The sequence below is a fragment of the Bombus flavifrons genome, chromosome 10 (genome assembly GCF_040668555.2).
Source record: "Bombus flavifrons isolate JBK064 chromosome 10, iyBomFlav1_principal, whole genome shotgun sequence".
NCBI classification, from domain to species: Eukaryota; Metazoa; Arthropoda; class Insecta; order Hymenoptera; family Apidae; genus Bombus; species Bombus flavifrons.
Window position 1 is genome coordinate 2,226,284 of NC_138451.1, and position 27,910 is coordinate 2,254,193.

General features: G+C 37.6%; 3 protein-coding genes and 1 long non-coding RNA gene across 14 annotated transcripts in view; 2 read left to right on the forward strand and 2 right to left on the reverse strand.

Moving 5' to 3' along the window:
* Nucleotides 1-10,297: 10,297 nt before the first annotated feature.
* Nucleotides 10,298-20,701, reverse strand: LOC138184431 (oxaloacetate tautomerase Fahd2a, mitochondrial). Of its 2 annotated transcripts, XM_069122340.1 has the most exons (7): nucleotides 20,419-20,701; nucleotides 18,058-18,219; nucleotides 17,552-17,587; nucleotides 12,460-12,676; nucleotides 11,268-11,602; nucleotides 11,036-11,123; nucleotides 10,298-10,770 (listed from the first exon to the last, which is right to left on the reverse strand). In XM_069122340.1, the coding sequence occupies exons 1-7, from the start codon at nucleotides 20,556-20,558 to the stop codon at nucleotides 10,708-10,710; spliced, it is 1,041 nt and encodes a 346-aa protein (XP_068978441.1). In that variant the 5' UTR covers nucleotides 20,559-20,701; the 3' UTR covers nucleotides 10,298-10,707. The 2 variants fall into 2 exon arrangements, with proteins under 2 accessions (XP_068978441.1, XP_068978442.1); XM_069122341.1 differs by lacking the exon at nucleotides 17,552-17,587 and having other exon boundaries at nucleotides 20,419-20,700.
* On the forward strand, nucleotides 20,039-20,560 carry LOC138184434 (uncharacterized). The gene is made up of 2 exons (XR_011174317.1): nucleotides 20,039-20,309; nucleotides 20,395-20,560. It is a non-coding gene; the product is annotated as an uncharacterized LOC138184434 (long non-coding RNA).
* A 489-nt stretch (nucleotides 20,702-21,190) lies between the features above and the next one.
* On the reverse strand, nucleotides 21,191-22,525 carry mRpL35 (mitochondrial ribosomal protein L35). Of its 2 annotated transcripts, none has more exons than XM_069122342.1 (4): nucleotides 22,387-22,525; nucleotides 21,878-22,037; nucleotides 21,571-21,708; nucleotides 21,191-21,493 (listed from the first exon to the last, which is right to left on the reverse strand). In XM_069122342.1, exons 1-4 carry the CDS (start codon nucleotides 22,415-22,417, stop codon nucleotides 21,259-21,261), a joined length of 564 nt encoding a protein of 187 aa, XP_068978443.1. In that variant the 5' UTR covers nucleotides 22,418-22,525; the 3' UTR covers nucleotides 21,191-21,258. The 2 variants fall into 2 exon arrangements, with proteins under 2 accessions (XP_068978443.1, XP_068978444.1); XM_069122343.1 differs by having other exon boundaries at nucleotides 21,368-21,493; nucleotides 21,623-21,708.
* Mitofilin (inner membrane mitochondrial protein mitofilin) overlaps nucleotides 22,435-27,910 on the forward strand; it is a 97,056-nt gene continuing 91,580 nt past the window's right edge. For 4 of the 9 annotated variants that reach the window (XM_069122339.1, XM_069122337.1, XM_069122330.1 and 1 more), the window contains exons 1-9: nucleotides 22,438-22,559; nucleotides 22,920-23,005; nucleotides 23,394-23,471; nucleotides 23,690-23,902; nucleotides 24,002-24,087; nucleotides 24,253-24,360; nucleotides 24,444-24,654; nucleotides 24,741-25,152; nucleotides 25,240-25,374. In XM_069122339.1, the coding sequence (XP_068978440.1) occupies nucleotides 22,506-22,559; nucleotides 22,920-23,005; nucleotides 23,394-23,471; nucleotides 23,690-23,902; nucleotides 24,002-24,087; nucleotides 24,253-24,360; nucleotides 24,444-24,654; nucleotides 24,741-25,152; nucleotides 25,240-25,374 (1,383 nt within the window). In that variant the 5' untranslated portion in view covers nucleotides 22,438-22,505. Of the gene's footprint in view, nucleotides 22,560-22,919; nucleotides 23,006-23,393; nucleotides 23,472-23,689; nucleotides 23,903-24,001; nucleotides 24,088-24,252; nucleotides 24,361-24,443; nucleotides 24,655-24,740; nucleotides 25,153-25,239; nucleotides 25,375-27,910 lie in introns of all 9 variants that reach the window. The other 5 variants (XM_069122331.1, XM_069122333.1, XM_069122335.1 and 2 more) reach the window with 5 other exon arrangements.

A 27,910-nucleotide genomic window follows, 5' to 3' on the forward strand; every position in this document is an offset into this window, starting at 1 on the left:
TTGGGTGCGCGCGGGCCCATCGGCCCACCGGGAAGGAGAAGAAGGTTCCCGCGGTGGGCGGTGACCAGTCGCGACGAGGTCTTTATGGCGGCGGCCGCAACAGCGTTCGCTTGGTTGGAAGAATCCCCGACCGACGAGGACGCGGAAGCGGGAGCGACCCGGCTGAGGCGCGACATGCACGCGATCTGCGATTCGTGTATGCTGCGGTATGGAGCCCCGCGCCGCGCCGGGGCTGTGTACTGGTGGTCCGAGGAGATCGCTCTTCTCCGCGAGGCGTGCATCCCCACTCGGCAGTGGTACACCAGATCCCGCCGTAGGCGGCGGGTGGACGAAGCCACGGTGGCTCGACTGTACGAGGCCTACCGCGAAGCGCGAAGGCCACTGCAACGAGCCATCAAGGAAGCGAAGAGGCGGGCCTGGGACAAGCTTCTGGCCAGCCTCGACTCTGATCCTTGGGGGAGCTCTTACAAGATGGTATTGAACAAACTCCGTCCATGGGCGCCTCCATTAACGGAGAGCATGGACCCTCGGTTCCTGGAGGAGGTCGTCGGCACCCTGTTCCCGGGAGCAGCGAACGAAGGAGATGGCAGCTTTACCGAAGAGGAGGAGCAGGAGCCTCAACCGCCGGAAGAAGAACCACGTGTCACCGTGGGAAGTTGGAGCCCGGATTCGAGGGTCACCGAGGAAGAACTGGCCGGGGCCGTCGGGAGGATCGGAGCGCGGCAAGCTCCGGGTCCCGATGAAGTCCCGGCCCGCCTGTGGAAGGACGTCGCCGGGGTCTTGGCCCCGAGACTAATGCGTCTGTTCGACGGATGCCTGTCTCCAGGTGAATTCCCCACTTCGTGGAAGGAGGTGCGGATGGTCCTGCTGCCGAAGCCGGGGCGCTCTCCGGACTCGCCTTCTGCCTTCCGGCCGGTGTGTCTTTTGGACGTGGCGGGCAAGCTGCTGGAGAAAGTGGTGGCTGCCCGCCTGGAGTCACATTTGCCCCGGAGTGAGCCCGGACTGCACGATGACCAGTTCGGTTTCCGGAGAGGGCTGTCTACGACCGACGTTGTCGCCCGTGTCCGCTCCCTTGTCGAGGCGGCCGAGCGGCGTGGTTATGTGACGTTGGCCGTGTCGCTGGACGTGGTCAACGCCTTCACCAGCATTCCCTGGGACAGGATATGCCGGGCCCTCGAATTTCATCGGGTACTAGCGTACCTGAGGGGTGTAGTCCGGGCGTTCCTCCGGGACCGGAGATTCTCGATTTCTGCTGTCCTGTGTCTGTTCTCTTCGTCATTTTGCATAAACAAATGTATCATTTCCTCTCGTAAAAGGGCAATATTCTCGTTCTGTTTTTGAATACTGTCCCATATTGCTTGCAACATTGGGTCATTTGAGGTTGAAGTTTGATGTTCGTTTGCCTTTGACATTATTGCACTGATTTTACTATATTCAGACGAAGACGAGTCTTGGCTACTGAAGCTAAATTTTCTTTTACGGTAACGTACAAAGGAATCCAGTTTACCTTTTATTGTAACTTCACTTAGTTCGTGATAGTCACTTTGTTGTTGCGGATGACCGTAGTCCCATATAATCCTATCTTCCGTAGATGATGAATGTCTTGGTTTCCGAACAAACTCTATTCACTATCCTGGCAGGTCCGCCAAAATGTCACGTAAAATAACAAAATACGAAAAGAAATTTGTGGTGAAAAATAAAAAAAAGAAACTATTTTTTTCTAACAACAATCCACTTTACAATCCACTTCCGAACTCTAGGCGTGACTATCCAAGACTGAAGCTCTTACAATTTGACTATCGATTGGATCCGAATACTTTCTTTTGTCATCCCTCAACATCCCCACCGTCCATGCATTTGCTAGGCGTCCGTGACCGTTGTCACGTGTTCTTTCTTCTAGAACCTTCGGTGGAAGGACCGTTGAGATGTTGATGGTTCATTAGGCACTTCAGCGATATATATCGTCGCCGAGTGCCGCCACATATTTATCTCCATCGTCAGTCCATCGGATTTGAAGTGTGCCGGTCGTGACACTTCCACCGAATGTTCGAAAGGAGGGCGTGTGTAGCAACAGTCGCGGACACCTAATAAACTCGAGGATAATGGGGATATTGAGATGTGACAAAAGAAAAATAGCCGAATCCGATCGGAAGTCGAGTAGTAAAAGCCAGTCGAAAAGCCAGTTGAGAAGTCACGCTTAGAGCTCGGAAGTAAACCAAGTGTCAGAAAAAAATAAAGTTTCTTTTTTTTTATTTTTCATCTTAAATTTCTTTTTTTATTTTTTTTTTTTTTTTTTTTTGTTATTTTACGTAACACCCACTACATTCGTGTCACGCCACCGTTCGCGCATATGATCACGTATAACACCTTCTTTGTGTAGATGAAATAATGGATCGAAGGAGAATCGACGTTTCTAGAACTCGCTGCTTGATGACAACTATGCGCTTGTCACTACACTGTATATATTTCGCCGGTCCTAGAACAGGATCCGTCTGCGACATTGTAGTGCCACGAGCGACGGTTAGGGGCACGTAAAAGATTGGGTTGGGAATTAAATAACTAAATGCAAAAGTAATATAAAGCTACATATCGTTTTGAAAGGTCAGTAGTCTTCAGTATTTATTTCGTATACTGAAGTGCACGAGACGAATATTTTCACGAAGTAATATCGGACTTTTGATAAAACGAAAACATTTCTGAAAATGTTTTCTTTCTATTGAATCGCGGAAACCAAAGTAATCACGCATATTTTTAAAAGGAAGTAAGAGATCAAGTTGAAGAATATTTTATGACATTATATGGTGAAGTATCACGGCAATATAAACACGTATAATTGGCATTCCTTTTCACTCACAATAATAACCGATGCATCTGTATATGACTGGATTGCGCTTTTGCAAGTAAACCATTTACATTTTTTCAATTCTTTTGACATTCATAATTTGAATATTTAAGTAATATGCCTATTTGATTTTATTTACTTCATTACATATACTTGTGGTGGCACTCAACAGCAAATACCACCACTCGACACTAACCAGTGGCGGACAACGGCAGCGCAGAGGGGAGCGCCTTAGGTTACGAACGTTCGGGATCCGGGTTCAAATCCCGGCGATCGAAGTCCGATTTTTCTTCCACGCATCCAAATTTTTTTTTTTTTTTTTTTTTATTTATTCATATTTACAATCAATCCTCGCATTGAGAATTTTCAGTAATATTTTCTGGAGTGGCGCAGTGACATGGCTAAATATTCATATATCGGAGATGAAAGGACATCGGAGCCTTCCCTTTGGAACTTTGGGAAAATCCCTTAACACCGTAATCTAGACTCTATTATAGGCGTAATTAAACAATTGTCGTCATTCGATCCGATTGTATTTGTTCGAGATTTGTGATAATGAGCTTGGGCTCGAGGCGACAACCAGTCGTCGAACGTAGCCGCGGTCACGGGATGAACGTTTTGTCTGGCAGAGGCATGGAGTAATTCTATAGCTCTCCTTAAAAGAAATATTTGTAGCGGCACGCGACAGTAAACATTCCAACGGTTTCTGTCCAGTGGCTCGCCACACGCAGATCCTATTCTTCGGGTATGATGGTTACCAGATGTCGATGCGTCTCCACAGTACGTGATCAACTAGCCCGAGGGCCGTTATAAACACTGAGATCTAGTAACCTACAGTCCTTCAAACACACAAACAGTCTTTGTCCCAACTACGGGAAGATAGGGGAGATCTATTTTTCTAAACGAACGACATCTCCCACTAGCAACTTTCCCTCGAGGGCGGCTAGCATCTTTTTCTAATCACCGATATGGAGATTGACCAATTAGCAGCAACGTCTATTTCCCTTACTTTCTGAACGAAGGCTATCCTCGACGGATCCGATGATCTCGTGTCCTTAGACACACCCCATCATAGTTTTCCTCTGCAGCATCATCGCGACGAAAAGTCATTCTCTCGAGGTCGTATTAGCGAGATACTTAGTGTCTGTACGCTCGGTGGATATTCCACGTTTCAACAAAGAGTCCGACTTAGATTTTATGAGCATGTTCTTCTATCATCCCGTTGACCGCGGATTCGTTATTGTATCTAGGATCATTGTCATTAGTTTCTCGAGTATCACGGTTACTTGTCCAATTCTATAATAATCGTATTTGCACTAGTCAATGTCTTCTCTATTACATAACGACAATGTGTAATCCAAACGAAGATTCGTTTCACGCCCCTAACCCTAAATTCTAACCTTTCTCCGACATATAATAAGTTAATACTTATTATAGATAAGTATAATTTTGAAGTAAATGTTGTAAATAAGTAAATATTACTTAATATAAATAACTAACTAAATCTAGTGTTTAGGTCTAGCTGGTAGTGTCTCTTCAGCCTGCGGATCTGGTCCGACGTATCAAGTAGTCCAGTAATTAAGGGGTTTCGATGTTTGTTGACTCTTTTATTATATCTGTCGCTATATTTTGCTACTTCCTCTTTGACTGTCGGTATCTTAAGGTCGCGATGTATTAGTTCGTTGGTGACATACCAGAGTGCATTTATAATGGATCTTAGCGTCTTCGATTGGAAGCGTTGAAATATTTCAATGTTGGAATTACTTGCTGTTCTCCATAGTTGGATTCCGTAGGTCCAGACAGGTTTTATTACGGTCTTATAGGGGGTAATTTTATTCTGTGTGCTTAGTTTGGAGCGTCGGCCAGTGAGCCAATAGAATTTTTTAAGTTTGTCCATTAGTTGCTTCGTTTTCTCTGTGATGTGATTTTTCCAGGTTAATCTCTTGTCCAGAGTCATGCCCAGGTATCTGACTGTGTCCTTGCTAGGAATTGTATTGTTGATGGTGACCTGGGGGCAGGTTTGTTTTCGGAGCGTAAAGGTTACATGTGTGGATTTTTTTCATTAACTTTGAAGCCCCATTTATGAAACCACTTTTTCATAGAGTCGAGACATCGCTGGAGAGTGGATGAAGCAATTATCGGGTCTGCGTGGGAAGCAAATAGCACTGTGTCATCAGCAAATGTTGCTATTGTTATCTCTGTTGATATAGGTAAATCGGCAGTGTAGATGGAAAACAGCAGGGGTCCCAGGACACTACCTTGGGGTATGCCAGATTCTATTGGGAATGTTGTCCATGAATTGTCTATTGGTTAGGTAGGACTTTAGGATGGAGTAGTAAGTGTGTGGTAGGATTTTTTTAATTTTGTATAGCAGCCCTTCATGCCATACTTTGTCGAATGCCTGTTGAATGTCTAGGAATACCGCTGAGCAATATTTTTTCTTTTCAAGCGTTTGGCTGATAATGTGAGGTATGCGATGGATTTGCTCTACTGTTGAATGTTGTTTCTGAAAGCCGAATTGATGATCTGGGAGTGTTTTCAAATCCTCTAGGAGTGGAAGGAGTCGATTCGTTAGCATTTTCTCGAATAGTTTAGACAGGGTAGGTAAAAGACTAATTGGGCGATAGGAGCTAGTTTGATATATCGGTTTTCCGGGTTTAGGGATGAGAGTAATCAGTGAGATTTTCCAGGCCTTAGGAAAGTATTCAAGGCGAAGAATTGCGTTAAAAATCGATGTGATCAGTGCAATCCCTTTTATGGGAAGTTCCTTGATTCCTTTATTGCCTATAAGGTCGTGCCCCGCAGCTTTCTTGGGATTTAGGAGACTGATTGATTCTATAATCTCTGCAGAAGTGAAGGGTTCGATAGGAGGAGACATTTGGAAGGGAGAGTGCAGGTATTCAGTAATGTCCGCGGCAGCTTTGGAGGAATGGGATTTAAATGCTTTAGACAAGTATTTAGCAAACAGATTGGCTTTACCTATAGGGCAACGCGCCCATCCATCTTGCGAACGGCGGATTGGAGGGATTACTTGCGGGGGGCGCGTGAGTTTCATAGAAGCCTTCCATAGTGAGTAGTTTGAGTCAGCTGTGGGGGACAAATTGGCGAGGTATTTATGAAAACAGTCATTTTTATCATTTTTGATGACTTTGGTTAGCTTTGTAGTTGCGTTGTTTAGTTTGCGTTTGTCATCCGATGTTCTATGGTTCTGCCATACTCTTCTTAGTCTACGTTTTTCTGCTACTTTTTTTAATATGTAATGGGATATTCACGTTTGCTGATAGAAGTCTTTGTAGGTGTAGAAGAGCAGATAGCGTTTATTATGCTCGTGTTTAAGCATTCCGTGGCTGCTTCGATATCTTCATTAGTTTTTAATGAAATTAAGGCTGAAGCTGAGTGATTAAAGACTTCTTTAAAAAGCTGCCAGTTGGTGCGTTGGTTATGAATAAAGCCATTAGGTGTATTCTCGATAATTGTTGAACTGACTGTTGCTATCACGGGGGAATGATCAGATGAGAGATCAGCCGAGGAGTTGATTTGGACATATCTTGAAGAGATGTTTTTAGTTATAAAGAAGTCAAGTAAGTAAGGTATTTTGTTAGTGTCAGTGGGCCAGTATGTGGGTTCGTATGTGGTGAGGTAGTTGAGATTAATGGTGATTATGCTGTTTAAGAGATTTTTGCCTCTTACTGTGACCAGTCTGCTGCCCCATTGAGCATGTTTGGCGTTATAATCTCCTCCAGCTATGAATCTATTGCCCAGAGCGTTAAGGAAGTTATCAAAGTCTTCTTTGGCGATGGAGTGTCTGGGAGGGCAGTATACTGCTGACCTTCCTATCGCCGGTATTACTCATAGCCTCTTATAGTGTCCACATTTGTATCAATAAACATTAGCTACATCCGCGATGGTAAAGTAAGTAAAGGTTCATTGAACGCCCCCAAAATTCCAACCTTACTCCGACATCAAAAGTGGGATCAGTGCCGGTTATAACACTGCAAGAGCTTACGACCATCGTGCGCGAGTTAATTCAGTCGCTAGTGCAAAAATCGAGTGTGGAACCTAACAATTTTTCGCCACCGCGTTTTAACCCTGAAACCGCGAGCTCCGACTCCGCCGCATGGTGCGCAGCTGTCAATCTGATTATGGAGGAAAATCCTTTACAAAGCAGTGCCCTGAATATGATCTCAATAACGAGTGTCGAATCAACTTCTACGTAGTGGAGACACTAACTGGTAGATCAAGTCATCCGGGTGAGTCGTTTCCATTTTACCCCGATTTTGGAGCCGAGTGTTCACTAATTAAAGAATTCGTAGTCTTGAGATTTTCTGGCAAAAGAACGATTGATATAGTAGTGCAGTGGCACTCGACAGCAAACGCTCCAACGGTTTTTGTCCCGTGGCTCGCTACACAAAAACCCTATCCTTCGGACAAGATGATTGCCAGATGTCGATACATTCCTTCAGAACATTTTCAGCTAAGCTAAGGACCCGCTATAAATCTTAGGATTTATTTAGCTAAGGTCCTCCAAAGGAACAAATAGTCTTTGTCTCAACAGTCCCTATACCTATCACCCACTACGAGAAGATACTGGAAGTTTGCTTTCCTCACGTGCGACGCTTCCTACTAGCAACTTTCTCTCAAGGGTGGTTAGCATCCTTTTCCAACCAACGTCTCAACATTTAGCCAATTAACAGCGACGTCCATTTCCCTCACTTTCCGAACCAACGTTTTCTTCAACGAATCCGATGATCTCGTATCCTGAGACACACCCCATCATAGATTTCCTATACAGCATCATCGTGAGGAAAAGGCAGTCGCGAGTCGCCTGTCCGAATTGATAGTTGGTAGTTGGTAGCAAGACTGAATCCGAGTCCCTCGACCTCTCAGGCAATCATCGTCCGAACTCGTAGCGCATATCGAATCGTATCCATCCGAGCTTGAACTTGTAGCCGCGAACCGCGAACCGAATTTAATAATCGCGAGTTACGTCAAGTGTACTCATTAGATATTATCGTTAATAAACATTTATTGTTAAACGAATTCGAGTGTTCCTTCAATCACTATCACGCTCTATCCACCTCAGTAGTAATGCGAGGAGTAGGAAATACCTGTATTGCACGTACATCTCCAATTTTGTCCATCGCGTGTATTAATGATTTTTACATTGGAGATAATTTTTCATGTCCATGCTGATAGCTATTTAAAATATGGTATCGCGATTGATCGTGAAATTTTAAGTCACGGTTTTGACGTAATATTGCACAAAATAGCCTCGCTATGTGTAAAACAAAATAATTAATGTCTGTAATGAAACCGCTCAAAACCGGATCGATATTAATGAAGTCGACACTGATGTACATGGTAATGATAAAAGTCGATTAATTTCTCTTCTCGAAAAAATCCAAAGATTCATTCGTTACGGTTTTCCTACGTACTCGCGTAAATACAGGCCAGTTAAAAATACGATTAATTGATCCTAACATCACCGTACAAGGAAGTCCTTATAGACTTAGCGAGGAAGAACGCAGAATAGTACGTGAGAAAATAAGCGATTTAATTAAAGCAAAGATCATAAGGTTTAGTAATTCACGATTCGCGAGCCCTACGTTATCGTGAAGAAGAAAGACTGCTCAGATAGATTATGTGTAGATTCTCGAGAGCTAAATAAAAATACGGTCGCGGATCGGTATCCCCTAACTCTTATTGCGGCTCAAATCGCGAGATTGCAAAAGGCGAAATACTTCATTAGCCTGGACATGGCCAGCGGGTTTCACCAAATCCCCATTCATCCTAATTCTACGGAGTGTACAGCATTCGTTACCCCCGACGGACAATATGAGTACACAACAATGCCGTTTGATTGAAAAATGCACCATTCGTCTATCTAGCAAATCTCTCTTGAGAGAGAGTTGCTAGCAGGAAACGTCGTACGTGTGAAAAACAGATTTCCCGTATTTCCCGTAGTAGGTGATAGATTTAGGGGTTGCTAAGACTAAGACTATTTGTCAGTTTGCAGAACCTTAGCTAAATAAATCCTAAAATTTATAGCGGGTTCTTAGGCTAGCTGGAAATATACTGTGAAGATGTATCGACATCTGGTAATCATCTTGTCTGAAAAATGGGGTCTTTGTGTAGTAAGCCACGGAACAGAAACCGTTGGAGGGTTTCTTGTCGCGTGCCGCTACAACTATTTCTTTTAAGGAGAGCTATAGAATTACTCCACACCTTTGTTAGGTAAAACGTTCATCCCGTGACCGCGGCTACGTTTAGCGACTGGTTGTGTCACTTCGAGTCCAAGCTCATTGTCACAAATCTCGGGCAAACATAATCGAATTGAATCGCAAACAATTACTTAAGTACGGCTTATGATAAGTATCTAGACTAAAGTATTGAGGTTTTCCCAAGGATTGCAAAGAAAAGGCCGGATGTCCTTCTATCTCCGACATATATATGTACTAATTTAAACGATTGGTATATATTTCAGAACATGTGACAAAATATAAAATACCAAGTTTCTACTCTGACTATTGTGGAAACTTTTTATTAAGAAATAAGTAATGCAGATTTTTACAATTGATTTTTCAATGAAAACATCGTATCAAATGTTACGTTCTTTAGTTGTCGACGAGAAAGTAGCGTTAACTAACGTTTAATGCAACTGGCAATAAGCTCCACTTTCGGCTAACCTGCTATGTTCGGGAATACTGGCACAGGAGAGGATTAAAGTTGTTCGAAAGTAAATTTACAATATGTAATGATTTATTCAAATCTTACTCGATTTCGATATTGACAATTGACTGGCAGACTGACGGATATAAAATTCTTCGGTTGACAAAATGGTAATTCTTCGGTTGACAAAATGATGATTCTTCGGTTGACAAAATGATGACTAACTCTTCGATAGACGAACGATAATAATTATTATTACTCGATAGACGAACGGTAATTATTATTGTATACTTGATAGGCGAACGGTAATTATAGTTACTCGATAGACAAACGGTAATTATTGTTACTGACTTCTCTGAGTCGCTTCATTTATTTATATCTGTCAGAGATGAAAAAACATCGGGGTCTTTCTTTTGAAAATGTTTGGGAAGATCCCCAACGTTTGTTCAACTGCCGACTTTGTTTACGATTTAAATTGTCTTAATATCGTTATAAAAACATAATTAGGTAAATGTAAAAACATAGTTAGATAAGTTTTCGCAAGATATAGCTTTTAGCGGCTTTAACTGTCTTTCACTTCAAATACTGTAAACACGGTTTCAAATAAACGTTTTAAATTACCTTGATTTGACAGAAATTATCAATTTTACTTTCGCGCTACGGATCGCGCGGGACGTGACATCAAACAGTCCGGAAACAAGAAGCAGTCCACGAGAATCATCATCGGACGAATTTGTCAGAAAATATTTTTATACAAATTCATAAAGGTCAATAAAAAACAATCAATCGATAAAAAATCACTCATACGAGTTTATATTTTTACAGACAATCTCGCTCTACTTGTACAAATCTGTAAAGTAAATATGTAAATATGATGCACGATGAAAAGTATACTGTTATTGAGACATTTGAATGCGTACGGCTAGGCTTGGGCTTTTTTTTTAAAGAAAATTGCGATATATCTCCAACTTTTCTCTCTTTCAATTATTATTACTATTTTTGTAAACTGACATCAGTTTCATATTATATCGTCCCTTCCTTGTGTTACCGCGCGTTAATTCAGTTCAGAATGAAATCGCGATTTGCCCATGGCCCTGTGACATCAGTTCCTCATTCCTGTAATGTACGCTTGGTCATTCTTCAGATGAATCGTTCTCCCGTACGGTTCCCACGAACATGTTCCACTCGCCGCCAGATCAGAGAACCTTGTTTCTCAGACGACCTAGGCCCTCTATTTCTGTTTCTAGGACGTCCCCGCGCTAAAAGCATATTCAATAAAAAGTGTATAAATATCGTACAAACGTAAAGTTAATCGTTTCAGTATGGCTGTCATCGACGAGCAATATTAAGATCCTAGTTAAGAATTTGAGATGCGGGAATTGGTTATTTACGACTCAATTCCATATTACGAGTATATTTCCGCTTTCTTACTTTTACTACGTTCGAGGGAAACATTTATTCAAATATACCCATACTTGAATGCTTGATATCGTAAAAAGGATCATCGATTGATAAGCAAGCTACCTGTAAATATTCAGGTGGTTTACGGGCAAATCCCACGCCGGCTGGCGTGCCTGTTAGAATCACGTCTCCTGGTAATAACGTCATAAACCTGAAACACACGATTACGTAATAAGATCCTTGAAAGAAACACAAGTATTCAATGGAACAATCAAGTCAACAAATTTTGAATAGTAAAATTAGCGTATTACACAAGATAATACAGATATATTAGATATTCTTGACTAGTACATACTGTGAAATATATGCGACGATTTCGTGAGGTTTAAAGATCAACTCGCTTGTGTTTCCATCTTGCTTAATATCACCATTCACCCACGTCTTGACTGAAAGATTGTTAATGTCACAAATGGCTTCTTTGGTAACAATAGCTGGTCCCATGGGGCAGAATGTGTCCATAGCTTTACCAAGTAAAAACTGACCGCCATTTCTCTTTGATTTTTGCCAATCTCGCGCTGTGATATCCTGCGCTATCGTATAACCAAAAATACATTCTTCTCCCTCGTCTTTGTTCAATGCCTTGCATTTTTTGCCGATTACTATCACCAGCTCAGCCTCCCAGTCAACTTTCTATCAAAATAATCACCACCAATAATAAATAAATATGGGACAACATTGTGTTTAGTATTTTACGTAACAGCATCAGATGGTTGTTAGGTAAACCGTCGTGATTAGATAAGAATCAGTATCATTTCTGCATGGACTTGATAGTTTTGTAATTGTTCGCTCATTACACAATCACCAACAGTGCTCCTATCGATCATTTCGTCGTTCTACATTCGAAACATTCAAAAATCAATTTTCTCTATTACTATCTCATATACAGGGTGGTTGGTAACTGGTGGTACATGCGGAAAGGGGGCGATTCTACGCGAAAAAAGAAATCGAAAATATAGAATACAAATTTTTCGTTTGAGGATTTATTTTCGAGAAAATGGAATTTTTGCTCGGTACGCGTGCACTTTATCACGTCTCGTTATAACGGATCTCACTGTAGATCGTTGTCTCGATGGAAAAATTAAAAAAAAAAAGAAAAAATTAAAAAGAAAAATTTTTATTCTATATTTTCGACTTCTTTTTTCGCGTAGAATCACCCCCTTTCCGCTTGTACCACCAGTTACCAACCACCCTGTATATTGTAATGCAGACCAATATTTAAATTATATACTTCCTCATGAATGTAGTAACTATTCTTGTGCATCAAGCAATTCGATTGATAAGGTAGGTAAAATAAAGTAAGTAAAAATCTTTTACGATTAATCGATAAACCGATATTTTCTTTTTTCACGTGAATTGTTCTATAATTAGTTCGAAAGTTTAATTTTATTACCCGATCATCTGGACTATTATAAATATAGAAACGATCACGGCTACGCAAGAATAATGTAGATTCGGTAATGCGTTTCCTTCGTCGTTCCTGAACCTACCTCCGAAATCGACGGAAGCATGATGTTATCGCGCGGTCCAATGATATTGCTAGGGAATTTGCTGAAAATTACAGGGGATTCCGGGGTCGATACTCCCTGTTCTTCGCAATGGCCACTATAATTTAGACCAACGCACGCCAACTTGTCCATCTTTGTAACTGGTGCCAAGAAAGTCACATCCGTTTCTGGTATCACGCTGCGTCCTTCTGCCACTATTCTGCAATAGTTAAACTAATGTTCAGCATGGAGATACGTTTGGAAATCATTTTCTGATGACAGAATTGGGCTATATTCTAATTAGATTACCTTTCTATCAAATATATTATTATATTATATTTATATTATTAATATATATATATATATATATATATATATATATATATTATTATTATTATTATGATCAAATTTATTATTTATTTCTAGTTTTTCTCCTTTCCTTTTCATTAAAAAATTTAAAGAAAAAATGCCCTCGGTTGTTGATATTTATTACTATTTCTAAATGAAATTTCGTGCAACTAAACTTACAAGTGCTAAAGTAAACGGCATTTAGTTTAATTTCGAAATAGATCAAGAATAATTTCTCAGATTAGCTTAAGTAACCTCATCGTCTACCTGCACATCTACGGATATAGAAATTATTTAATCGTGTACATAGTTTTGGTTGTAAATACTGACTTGTCAATGACTGAATTATATCAATACAGATACGTAATTAATCATTGCGCAATTACTATTTCGACTATGTATTTTTTGTAACACTAACAAGTTATAAGAATAGAAAAAAAGGTGCACAATAAAAAAAGTAAAAAAAGATAAGATAAGACGTGATATGTTTCAATACTTCCTTGATTTCAATTGATTTTCAAACATGTTGTTGGGAGTATGATTCCTGTCCGTACATTGAATAAAAAAGAAAAGAAAAGAAAAGGATAAAATAAAATAAAATAAAACGAAACAAAACAGGCTCAAAAAGAAAATAATTTTGGTCATTTTTGCCTGTTTGTTTATTTGTCTGTTGGTATTAGCATCACGTAGTGGCTACTGAATGGAGAACTTTTGATGGAGTTCCCTTTGTTGTACAACTGACATCTTAGTTGCATGCGTTCCCATGTTCGCACTCCGATGATTGTTGTTGATGGTTATTGTGTTTGTTTTACGATCGAATTTTTTTTATACTTTAATATCTTTTATTACGAAGAATAATAACGAAGAATATCCTGACTGTTATTATAAAAAATATACAGGCATTGCATTCGTAAAAATTCATCTGCGAAAAGCTGATATTATATGTATGTGTTCGTGGCTCTCGCATGGCTAAGCTAGCAAGTTGAATTTCTTTCTTATCCCTCTTTGTTTACAAGTTGAAATATACGACATATGAACATATCGCGGCACAAACACATTTATTATTATAGATATGGTCATATCCATAAGTAAACATAATCCGAACCTATCCCAAACCTAACCCACATCAAGATAACCCACATCGAGAAATAGTATCTCGGAAAGTAAAGTCGAAGAATGAATCGAAGTAAAGTTATATGTTCGTAATATGTATAGGAAATAAAATTAAACCTCGCTTTAGGTAGCACAAAATTATGACCTTTTTAGTGTCACTTAATAGTTTTCGACGATCTTCGACATGAGCAGGATCAATTCTTTGCGCTTATCTCGTCGATCTATGGGCGAGCCGCCACCACCACCGCCACCGCCGGGCTCCCCAACACGCGACCTGGTAGTCATGTCTCGCGGAAATATCTCAACTTTATTAATTTATGGTTCAATATGATTGAAACGTTTTTTGTTATTCTATTAGTTCAGCTATATTTCTGTATACTGTGTATTTTTTTAGCTTTCAATATTGAAAATTAAGATAGAAAAAGGTATGTAAAAAAAATTATCTCTGATTGGTGTAAAACAAAAATTTTAGGAATGCGCTACTAGCACAAGAGGTGAACTCACTGTAATCACGGGTGGAACTGAGACCCTATTTCTCGCGACAAGTCGAATCCTCAGTTTCTATACGGAATACGGAATACGGATACGCATGCAACGATGGTACGCAATGGTTGTATGCAACCGTTACGCAGCTTTAGCGTAACAGCTATCATCACATGCAAGTTGAATCTCCACATGCAAGTTGAATCTTCACATGCTGTTGTCTATAATATCAAGTGTTGCAAGATCAATCAGTCAGTAAGATAGCGCCTTCTTGTGTCGTCTGCCTTGTGATAGAAAGGGACAATAGGCAAGCTCAGCAATGCAATAAGACGAATGTGGAATATAAACAAATGAACATTGATCCTCGCTAATTATAGAAGAAGATTAGCAGCGTTCGCACAATATACTGTTATCGTCCTTAATTATTCAGAACGAAATATACCTTGTTACTTCACAGAGCGCAGTGATACGCATAATTCTTTTCCAACAATTCCTCGATTGGTGAACATATTAATGTGTTACGTCCTCGCCGATTTAAATATATATTTGGCTATGTTGTAGAAATCAACGTTTTGAACAACCCTTTTTATGCATATCACCGGCGGTTTCATCTCACATCTCTCGAGCTATTCGCAAAAACCTGTCGATACCATTACAGTGAACCCTGCCGATAGTTTTGTGGCTATGGCAGCGATGTACCGGTATTGATTACCAGCCGCCAGACAAAATAACACGTAACCCGAACGTAATTCTTATCTTTTGTTTATGGTTTATATAGGTTTAGCCTAGATTCCACAGACGCACAAAAGCTATAAACAGAATTGAATGTGCTAGGTACCGGCAATTTTTTTGCGAATATCTCGGAGATTAAGCGAGACCGCCAGTTATAGGAGAAAATTGAGTTTTACAACATATCAACAAAAATCATCGACATCGGAGGGTAATCAGTCTTTCTTTTTCATTGAATTCCATTTCATTGAATTTCATTGAATTTCACAATTCAAATGCATACAGAATAGACTATACAATAGTTTAAGAATAACAAATTTTGTGAAAGATTAAGATCCATGAAGATGTAACGTCAATCCACATCAGAGACCAGGCCGCTGTCACGACCGGCTCACTTTAAAATCGGAGATAAAGATGTGGCGGCACTCGGCGACAATGTATATCAATATTCCAACGGTCCTTCCGCCGAATATTCGAGGAGAAGGCGTGCGTGGCAGCGATCGCGGACGCCTAACAAACTGAAGGATAGTGGAGATATTGAGGGGTGACAAAAGACAAATAACCGAATCCGATCGGAAGTCGAGTTGTAAGAGTCAGTTTTGAAAAGTCGCGCCTAGAGCTCGGAAGTAAAAATTGTGAACTGTGTTAGAAAAAAAATAAAGTTTCTTTTTTATTTTTTCTGTTTTTTGTGTTATTTTACGTGACAAAGACGTCACACATCAGCTAATATTTCCTTGAAAAAACGACGCTAATTTTTAGACTCCGCGACCTCGTAGATATTAATTTTGCTTAATAAAAGAAAAACTAAAGAGACACAGGTATAGTATAACCACATAAGATCATGGATAATCACAGAAGATCACAAACTATTCGAAGTTTTACAATTTTTACGGCCATACATGCCTAGCAGCGACTTCATTTATATGCAGAATTGACGATAATAACAGAAGTTTAATTATATCGCCGAAAATCCAAATTTCAGTTTATCTAAATTTTGTAGTATTGTTTGAAGTTTATTTATAGATGTTTATGATGATACAGTTTATCGATGAAAATAGAGCAACATTTTACAATAAAAATTAGCGATGTAATTCGGTGAAATGTAGGTACTTGATAATAAATCATATCTACATGTATATGTACATACATGCTGTACGGAATTACATGACAATTGAAAAAATTACAGAACTTTATAAAAATTTTAAAAAGTAATAAAAACTAAACGACAGATTACAAAATTATATACTATTCAATACTGCATATTCAGCACAGTTGTAAAAATTTCGGGGAACTGATCTTTAACGTTCTTTATATCTTGCCGATAACAGTGGACGAAGAATTTAAATTTAAAATATCTCGCAGATTGTTAATTTTTTTAATATTGTACCTTAAAACTTTTTGACGAGGAACGTTCCGAGGAATCCATATATATGTAAAAACAGAGATATACAGTTCAGTTTAAAGAAACAACCTCCATATGTTTTCTATGCATCCTCCTACAAGAAACACTGCCTATCGTCCGATTTTAATGATTTTTGGATACATTGTAGAAATCGATATTTTCAATAACTTCTTCCGATACATATAAAGGGTGAGTGAATTCGCTTATCTTATAAGACATTCGCCAAAAACTACCAATACTACTACGGTGTATTTCTGTCTATAGATATACGTCTGTGGTAGCATATGTGTCGGTTTAGTTGCCGGCCATCGGCCGTTTATGTTATGTTTATAAACGAGAGTTAGGCGAGCTTAAAAGGCCCCATTAAACGTGCATGAGGCTGCAAAGAGTGTCCGTTATAACTCAATTAAAAGCGAATATCATCGATGTATTATTGGATTTGGGTTTGTCTTCCTGTTATTTATCAAAAATATATCCTCCTTATACTATGCAATCCATATGTAAAAAATGTTTCATATCTGCAATACATCAGGATTTAAAAGGCTGTCCACAGTTGCCGGAAACATCCGTATGTATTAAAAGAAGTATTCCATGTTCATGTTGAAACCATTAAATTTGACATACATAAGTATTTAAAAAAGCATTCTACGTATATATTTAAAAAATAAGGCATTTATTTCTAAAGTAATAAAAATTGATTTCTCTGAAGACAGAATACAGAATGTATTCGAAATTTTCAAACATATTCATCTGTAGAATACAAAATTGTAATCTACGTGTAAATATATTTCTGAAATATAATGTGTAGAATATAGTTACATTTGTAAAATATAGGTAAAGAATAAATAAGTATGATATGTGAATTATATACAAGTACGAACAATGGGAAATTGTTTACATAAACGCAGAGAAAAAGACAGACACTGTGGATTAATGGTATCTTACAAAAGCTTAATTTAGAGGGGCTTAAATGATGCGCAAAGAATCTTTTTCACACTGAATTCTTTCAATGGCACAAACCTTTCTACCATGGTCAACAGGTTCACTTCGTCTTCCCTGGGAACAAAATGATAAGCTATGAAATGGGAACGGAATATCGTAATAAGAATCTCATTGTCAAATGTGGTTATTGAAGTACATATTGAAGTATATGCGAGTACATATTCTTCTTTTCTTTCTTTATATCTCGTAATTTTTCAACAACTTTTAACATAATTCTGGATGTTCTGGAAATTATTTCGAATATTTTTTAACTAATAACCGTACGTTTTCTCTCTCTTTTACAATGTCTTAGAAATTTTTAATTAATCTTCATGTAACATACATACAAAAAGTTCAATTATCCTACCCAAGATCCATCATAACCTTCTTCTAAGTCAGCTGCGACTTGTTTATCTGTAAATTATCGCGTGTCCCTCAACATGATATCTCTGTTTTTTTCTTTTCAATATGCTTACATCATTTGTACAGCGTGATAGTTCGTATTATTATGGCCTCTTGATTATTTTGAATCGTTTCACACCTACCTTTTGGCTTTTTTCAACATGTCGTCGCCACCTTCCAAAAACTTTTTCATTGTGTTAGGAATTCGCGAGTCCACAGCGGAAACGGCGATTATGTCACCCCCTTGGACAAGCTGCACCCCCAAATGCTGAGGTCCGCCATCTTTGCCGGTGAATTGCACAAACCTATGGAAGATGAAGAATATATATGTGTATAATAATGGATTTATTTATGATTCAAATAATATCCACTAAAGTGATCCTATTTAATCAAACTGTTTAAATCTGTCTAATCAATGAAAATAATAAATCCAATAATTAATAATCAATCTATATGCGTGATAAATGTACCTGAACGATTGCACTTAACTTCTGATAAATAGAAGTAATTCATATCCATAAAATTAACTAATTTATCAATTTCTCTAGGACAAATGCCATTACCTTCTCTTACTTTAGAAACCTTCTAAGTGTGGAAATGTTTTTGTTTGATCTCATAATGAAAAACAATGATATTGAAGTAATATTTTATAATATATAAACAGCACAATTTTTGTGTCGATCTTGGAAAGCTGAACAACGAAAATCGAGACTGATGGATTGTCGGATGATTTGAAGAGGTTAATTAAATAAGAATACTTCTTTTAACACTTCTTAAACACTTCTTTTTGAATGCAACTCGACCAAATCTATGCATAAAAGTTATTGATAAATATTTGTTCAACAAAAATGTTATCGATAAACGATGATAAGACGATAACAAATTAATCAATCTCTGAATGTGAATCTTAAATTCGTTCAACATTAATTAAAAACGAACATCTCATTTTATTTCCAGCAGATAGTTAGAAACGAACAATATCTCATTTTATTTCCAGTAAACAATTCCAGCAAATATCGTTCCTGTATTTAAAAAAGATTTTAACATAAAATTGTAATAAAATATGCATTAATTACGAATTTTTTAACGCTAGAAAACACGATTAGGCGAGAAATAACTCAAAAAACGTAGTAGAATTAATTATTGTATAATTCCATATATTACAAGCTCACTTTCAATTGTATTTTAAAACAGAACATTTTTCACCTTCTTTTATTGCAATCACAGCAAGTAACTGCATACTCTGGCATTATTGTTCACAATGCAACGTAGAGTCGAGCAAATTTCAGGAATATCTGATATGCATATACCGACGGGGTGAAAACAGACGCCATAATTGTGTACCGACAGATGATATCAGGAAGTATTTCACAATCTGGTTTCTTTCTATAACCAAAATATCATACGACTCGAACAAAATGTCCCGCGTGGATCACTGGTGTTTCATGTACAATACGAGGACGGAAAGAAGTCGTCTGGAAGGAATGCGGGCCTGATTGGTTGTTTTTCACAAATTCAATAGAATCTTGAAGTTAAGCACGCGTATTGACCAAAAGTGTCATATACAAACAAAATTATAGCATGACGTGATGGTGAGCAGTATCCTAGTACAGGAGTACTATCTCGCGAGATTTCTTTCCGAGATCTCTGCAGTATAAGTAGTTTAACAGTATGTTAAAATGATGTCGATTTGTGCAAACGTATCGAATCCCTCCTTGGCATGTGTATATGTACACGCAACTAAGTTCAGCGTGGAAAGCGCCTCGTGAGTGTATAAATTCAGATCTGTTCAGTGCCGATGACATAATTATACACCTAATCGAATGTATTCAGGTGTTTGAATAATAAAAAAAACTAAACTAATAAAATAAACTATCGTGTTCCTCAATGAATTGACTCTACACGATTAACCGGTAAACGGCCCTACTGATTTAGGAATCGATACTAACATGTTTATTGAAACATAAAAATGCGTCTAGTGAAATCATTCTCGTGAACTTTTCTTTACTATTTAGAAGAAAACATGATAAAAAAAAAATATATGTATATGTATATATATGTATATATATATATATATATATATATATATATATATATATATATTATTATCTAAATAGTATCCAAAACACTTAAAACACATCAATTGTATATAAATTCTTCTTTTATATTTTGGTAAGCTTGTCCCTATTAAACAAGTCATCGAACCAAAGTAAACCACATTATCTCGAAGCACATACGTAACAGTGTCTATTAACACCGCGAGCCATTTTTGAATGGACGAATCAATTCGCTTAAAACTAGACGCGTCTAAAAGAGTAAACAGAAAAACATGTAAAGCATAGGCCAATAAAAAATGTCGCACCAAATTCCATCACTTCAGAGTATTGCTCAAAATGTAATTATTTTATACAAAAGAATAAAAAAAAAAAGAATAAAAGAAGCTATTTTAGAGTATTACCAGATTAAAAATTCGATTAAAGTTCTAGTTAGATGTTTCGACTCACCTCATGTTGACCGTGCCACTGATAGAGAAGTTTCTGTTGGTTATGCTAGCAGCGAAATGCGAATTGCTTTTCTCGGTGCACGAGTTTTTAAAGGCCAAGCAGACTCTGCTAATCAAACGTAATTTACAACGGAAAGGCATTTTTCTTGCCGATAAAAATCCTTATCGGCTCGATAAAAACGCAATGTTGTAAATTGATCCTAGACGTGGAAAGAAGAACGAGGATATCACCAGATAACAAAAAGACTCGCCACGAAAGGCGAACTACAACTGAACACATTGCACCACTCTAGCGTTGTCGACTTATAGCAGGGGAAACCACGTGATCCTGATAAAATGTGATTCACCTTCGAAAGTAACCGACGATCACCGTACATGAGTTTATGTATATATGCCCTGTCCTAAGAGCTACAATATAGTAGCATAATACAACTTTTATTTGAGTAACAATGTTACTCAATTATTTATATTATTAAAAATTATTTTAGTCAATGATATTCATCTTATTTTAACTACTCTAAAATATTTAACGCTGATCGCCAGTGATCATCAGGATGCCATGATAAGCGCGGTCACTGGAGACTATTATGATAGTAAACCTGTTAAGATTTTAATCATTACTTAGTTAAGTTATGCTTCTTCAAACTTTTATAATCGAAGTTTATTCAGTTTACGTAATATCACTTAAGATTGAATGATTACATTACATAATTGGACTAATTCTTAAATTTCTATTAATTTCTTAAATGATTAAATTTTTCAAGGAAATTACATACACGGGAACAGAATGTTTATTTCCAAATATAGGTCTTTTCAGCAAAGTTTATACAAGCTGTATTATCTAGAATGGTCTTGGTTTGGTTCTTGTGAAAGGAAACTCTTCGCGTTTGTGATATGGGTTATAAGGATCATCTACATAATAATGCGGTCTTTTCCAATAGCTTGTTACCATTTTGTCCAACATAGTAGATTGCGTTGCATTACAAAAAACATGCTGTCTCAGTCTATATTTGTTTCTCTGAGACTTTCTCCACAAACTTCTATGACGTCCAGCAAAAGTTCTGATCCATATGCCCCTATAATTAAATAAACATGTATTGCATAGTATACTAAACAGTAAGTATTACAATATTAAATCATATTGAAATTTTACCAATTTAGTCTATAGAACCTATCAAGCACAGCTTTCACAGACTTTCTTTTACCTTTCCTCCTAGAATATTTTGTAACTGTTCTCGCAGGAGTTGTAATTACTAGCATCGGAGATACAACGCTATCAACTTGTATCTTGCTGTTAAGTTTAATTAAATGACTGACAATAACTGATATCAGATTAATGTTATGTAATATTATGTAATATTATATATATAATATAATAATATATAATATAATAATATAGTAATAATATATATAATATATATATATATAATATATATATATATATATATAAATGTGCATACCCAAATATTGGCTTTTGTTTAGTGTTACCAACATCGTTGCATTTATTTATTGTAGAAGAAAACGCACCAAAGAACCTATGTTGAATACATTGTGTAATAGGGCATTGTTTAGGGATCAGAGAACTTGTTATATTGACAACACTGCCTCGCAAAGCAATATCTGAAATATCGATATAAGATAAAGATTAATTACATGAACAAAAATCAAGTCACAGGATTTCATGATAAAATTAATTTAAATTGTAAAGCAAGACATGTTTGGTAGACATATACGTATCAGTTTAATAATCGCGCTCGTTTTCAATTCCACCGTGTTCCGTTCGTCAGAGAATCAAAATGGTTGATTGATCTAATCAAACATAACCTATAATGCACGAGCTTGCAATGATTATCGCACAACGAACTATTGAATTTCAACGAATAATAGTTTAAAATGAAACCACCGAATTATCGTTCGATGTAGATGAGGGCAGTATCAGTGAACTCATAAGGAAATACCTATCACGCACCTCGAATAGCGGTACTAAGAATACGCAACATTCTTCTTTTCCTCTAGTTCCGTCGGTAACCAGCTGTTTTGTACCGTCGTTCCCTTTTTCCTTTGGCTGCCTAACCGGCCACCCGAAAGATGTTCCGAATTGGATTAAAATTTCCGTGCAACGGTCTAAATAGGGTACGTAAAGTAAGTAAAAAGTAAGAAATTGTACTTGCGAGCCTGGTGATTTTGCATTACACCGATTTAACGAAAAATACGAAAAGATTATAGGAAATTGTCGCTCACATTATGCTATTAGACATTACTGTCGCGATTGCCTCCTGTGATAATATTTTAATAATTCGTTGTTGTTTGCTGCTATTGTGGGAAGACATAACTCGTGATCTGTATGAGAAATCGTGATCGTAACACGATGACGATGTTTTCGCAAGTTGTCAGTGAATATTCCTGCAAAGACCAAGGTTGCCCGCCTCGTGTGACAAGATGGCTTATATTTAGGAGCTTACATAATTCCAGACGATTTCACCGCCACTGTTGGTCTTTTAGGTCAAAAAGCATGGATCTTCTAGGCTGTATTTGACAACTAGATGTTACGAGACACGTGCACGAGTTAAATATGACCCGGAATGTAGGTAAGCGAATTGATTTCTCCGCCTGTTTTCTAAACTCATTTCCACAATTGTCAAACTTGTCATCGTTTGAGTTGTTTCTAGAAGAGAAAAATACTTTGTATTATTGTTTCTATTTGAATCCTTACGTGATACATTTTATCAAGTGGAAGTTTGCATATGCTATCCAATCTATATATGTGTATTTTGAGTTTAACTCCCATTTAGGTGCAGGTTAGGTTATATTTGACAAGATATTCTATTCCGTAGATTTCGTATTTGAACGCTTTGCATTACCATTTAGAGCAAATTTATTATGTAATTATACATTTTGAATGGTCATGTGATATATATTCATACCGATTATACGATATATTTCAACGTGTCATTTCGTGTGCATCATATGTTTTAGATTTTCCAAGGATGTGGAGCTTGTATCCAGAATATCTGGACATAGGTATTCCACGGATTCAACAAAGAGGTATTCAAGGTTTATGTGAGAGTATTGTTACATTGTATTACATAATAAATTATGATCTTCTTCCATTAAAAAAATGTTGAATATGAAATGTGTCTTTAAAAATTAAAACAAATGTTATAGAATGTAACGTAAATATGTAAATGATTATAAGCTTTCTTTCCACAAATTAATAAACTTTCCTGTTTGTTAAATAAGTATAATCTGGTTTGCCATGTTTATTATTAAAGCGAGAAAAGTAGAGGCTCGAGAACACTGTTAACTCTAACTGCCGTGACAATAGGAGCATCGGGTGTATTGTTTTACGCAAAGCATAACCCGGAATTCCGTGCAAATCTTGAAAGTTGGGCACCTGGTACAGACAAAACAATTCAGATCATCTTTCAGGAGGAATCGTCCTATTTTGAATTCATACGTACATTCTTTGAATCGTTAAAGCAAACGTAAGTTGGACTTTATTACTATTTGAATTTGTGATATAAATTATAACGTAAATTATATCGTAATAATTGAGAATAATCTAAGTATTGTTTTTATTTTAGATTATTAGGTGCCATTTTTGGAGAAGAATCACAAAAAGAATCAGGTCAGAAAAGATTAGATTGCGCGAACCTTGAAGATTATATACGTGAGCTCCATTAATAATTCCTAACCCCATTCCCTCCTTTCCTTCGTTTTTTAATCGCCTTAGATATAGAGTTATGCTACATAAAAGAAACTGTTTTATTTACAACAGGAACTAGGTAATTACTATTTTGCTTACTAACATTTAATAATAACATGTGTACTATAGCACCAAAGCCAGTTTTTGTACCACTCATTGATAAAAAGGAACCACCTAATAACGATCCGTATACCGAAATAAGATTAAGTAAAGAAAAAGGAGAAGAAATCGAAATCGGTAATCTTTAAACGTGTAATTCTATATGACCAAATTTTATCTTTCTACATAACAGAAGATGAACGTGCATGCTATGTTCTCAGTGGCCGAAAAGCCTCAGCCACCTGCCAAGGATGTATCCAAGGAATTGATGCCAGTAAATCTGGTCGAACTGGAAACTTCTGCTGGCGAAACTGCGTCCAAGGCTATCGCAGCTTATCAAACAGCAACGTGTGCTATTCAAGATTACAATCAAGATGTGATAAAAATCGTAGAAAGTGTTAACGCCACCGTTCGTAGCTCTGTCTGGAACAGGTATTTTTTTCTCATGTATACTACTTTATATTAATAAAGTAATTATATGTTCTCTTAAATGAGAAACGTTTATTTATTAATTCTAGACTAAAGGATGCAACGGAGAAGAGGAGGGAGGCCATTAAAGAGGCGGAAGACCACGCCAATCAAGCACTCGATTCGTTGAAAAAGATGTATAATTTAATCGACGATTCTAAATTCGAGGCGCCATCACACATGAAAACTGCCGCTCGAAGAAATATCAAGAAAATCTTAGATGATGTGGACGAAGCGAAGAAAAAGTACGAAATGGAAATACAAAGTGGCAATATGGCCGAGCGTTACTGGAAGCAAGTCAGAACTGCCCGTGAAAATCTCAACGAAGAACTCCAGATACTCTTCCCCGATATCAACATTCACGAGAAAAAATTGGCCATCGACGAAGACGCTTTTGACTTATTCGTTCTATACATGTATAACAAAGTGAATGGTTTGCAAAAGGAATTGGAAAAAATGAGGGTAAATATTAGTATAAGGTATTATATAAGTCACTCAAATATTCGAGTGTAAAAATCGGTAAGTGTTCTATATTTTGTCGGGTTATAGACGGTCAATGAGAGCAAACTCAAGGCAGCATTAAAGTCATCGGGCGACGTAGCGACTCAGGAAAGACTCGACGCCTTGGTATGCCTCGAGCTGGATAAGGAGAAGCAAATTCTTCAGGACGAGTTTAACAAAAAGGTAAAAGAGTTACTTCCATTCTAAAATCTCCGTATATATACATAGTTGAGCCTTATGTCCAAATGAATCACACGAGTGTATGTGCCTGTGGTATGGTATCACGGTCGCGTTAATTCGTCCATCACATATCTGGAAGAAATAACGCAAAACTTTCCAACGAGACTGAAAAAAATATTAAATCATAGTATTATCACGCGTAATACCGTGCAGTTCAAATTTATATTCTCAGGCGTAGTCCATTTGAAAATTATGTGACCACCAATTTCCCGTGGGAAATTAACGAAACACGCGTGAAGGTAATGATGCCGTCGGCAATAACCCCCGCAAGGTAACAATAAATTAGTACGAAGAGAGTTTGAATCGGTAGCTGCCTCGTGAAAGTAAACGGTGGGTATACACGGTTTCATGATTATAATGAATAGAATGTGACATTAGAAAAGGCGATGGCACATTCCATCGCATACTTTGGTCGTTATGTGCGACTGCATATGAAAAATGTTACGTATCTCGTATCTCTGTCTATTTGGCAAAGGATGATGAGTGGAAAGAGAGTTGGAGAATTGATATTGCCATCCTTCGGACCTTTTATCTATTTCCATTTGGCATGCCGCCAATATTTTGCTAGTGGTAGGCAATATTATCTCTTTAGACTAACCTTGCAGTATATCCGGTATACACACGCCTAGTCACACCGAGATATTCTCGCTCAGAGGAATCACTATGACTTGCTATCGTCATAGTTGTCTTTGGAGTTCGCTTCGGAGTTCGCTTCGGAGTTCATTTCGGAGTTCGTTTCGGAGTTTGCCCTCGATTTCATTTGGGATACAAGTTAACGGATCTGACTGGGTCATAGAGAAAATTTAGGACGATAGTGCATCGATTGGACGTATGCTGACTACACGCTGACGTATATGGTTTAATTATTTTCATTGTACATATTTTACTCTCAATTGAAACATTTGTTGTTTAGGGTCTTGAAAATTCGTTTTTTTTTTTTTAATTTGTGTACTTAAAAGTATTTTGTATCGTATTTTAAGGAGGAAATAAATTCTAGTGCCATGTACCCGAATCCTGTAATTCTGGAAATATTAGAATTGTTTCAAAAGACATTATTATTTAATGAATCGTACATTTCTATGAATGTAATACGAATGTTTGAAAAAATTTGCAATATATTAAAAATCTCATTTCATTTGATCGCACGTTTAATCTAAAAAGTAATCTAGACACGCGAAACAGTTTAGTTGCAAATGAAATGTCCTTGGTCAGGATTTCTTTTATTGTAACGACGGCTTCTGTTGCGACTCGTAAAATCGAAAATATAAACCTTCCGAGAACTGAGAGACTCAAGTCGATTTGGAAGCTTTGAAAGTTGCTCGATCGATCGGAACACGATTTGTAATATCGACGAAATCATTTCTTCCTCGAACGACTTTCAAATCCCGCCGAGGACTTAATACACAGCCGAGAATCCGCTGTTTTCGGTCATATTCGAAGATTTGAGAGATTGCAGAAAGAATATGTAAGTTGAGAAACTGGCAATGTAGGTAGTCGTGAATAATTGTCAACGTGACCTCACAGAGAGATAGATAGGGTAGTCTGGACGGCAAGAAGAGAGAATTTTTGACAGAAATTGCTATAGAGTGGCGTGGACGAGTTGATCGCGATGAAAGAGTGGACCTACTAAATTGTTACTTGACATTTGCGCATAAAGTATTCCTTCTATCCGTCCAGGAGAGCTTTGCGTTAACATTATACGCGTCTCTTCAAAGGCTTTCAATTTTCAGTAAACGAGGGGCTCAGAGTTGACGTACCTCATTTTCTTTAGCAACAAATCACCACGGAGCGTGTTTTCATGCGAGAATTTTAGTATCGAGCGTTTAGCATCCACATCCTGTGTGGATGTGGAAAGGTGTTTTGTAATTCTCCTTTGTTTGCGCGTGTTCCAAACATCCATCCTTCATGAATTAAACATTCACGTAGGGCTTGAATTTTGACGTCAATGGTACCAAACAGAAAGCCTGATGATTATTTGACCTGAATATTGATCTGGACCATCGATGGAAACATATTCAGTCGTGACGTAATTCTGATTCTTGTGTTACAGCGATAAAAAGATCGTATAAGAATGCGACATTTTTCTAGTATCTACATATTTTCGCAATTTTTTAGTTAGTGAACTATTACCAATGGTATTGGGGATAGTTTGTAAAATTTCTTTTCCAAAGTTCAACTTCCAAATTACATTAATGCGATAATCATGAAACATTATATACGGTTATGTATATAAATTGCACAGAAAAGAAGAGAGAAAAAAAGAGAAAGAGAAAAGAGAGAGAGAATAACTCAAAAACTGGTCTAATTATTCAATCTTTTAGATGTTTGAAATATTCAATTTCTCGAATATTATGTAAAAATCATTCCGACCATTCAATTCCCCAAAAGTCTCGATAAACACACCACATTTCATCGATTTTCTCTGAACGGAATTATCTTTCGAATTCGAGAAATTATTATTCAAATTACAACAGCAAAT

What these genes read in the sequence shown, in the direction of transcription:
- mRpL35 (XM_069122342.1), bottom strand. Translation starts at nt 22,417, where the DNA reads ATGTTGCGTATTCTTAGTACCGCTATTCGAG. An exon ending in TCTTAGTACCGCTATTCGAG is followed by an intron (nt 22,038 to 22,386) that starts GTGCGTGATAGG and finishes TCGATATTTCAG; the next exon opens with ATATTGCTTTGCGAGGCAGT. An exon ending in AGGTTCTATAGACTAAATTG is followed by an intron (nt 21,494 to 21,570) that starts GTAAAATTTCAA and finishes ATTTAATTATAG; the next exon opens with GGGCATATGGATCAGAACTT.
- LOC138184431 (XM_069122340.1), bottom strand. Translation starts at nt 20,558, where the DNA reads ATGCCTTTCCGTTGTAAATTACGTTTGATTAGCAGAGTCTGCTTGGCC. An exon ending in AGTGGCACGGTCAACATGAG is followed by an intron (nt 18,220 to 20,418) that starts GTGAGTCGAAAC and finishes CATCTTCCATAG; the next exon opens with GTTTGTGCAATTCACCGGCA. An exon ending in AACCACCTGAATATTTACAG is followed by an intron (nt 10,771 to 11,035) that starts GTAGCTTGCTTA and finishes ATATGCTTTTAG; the next exon opens with CGCGGGGACGTCCTAGAAAC.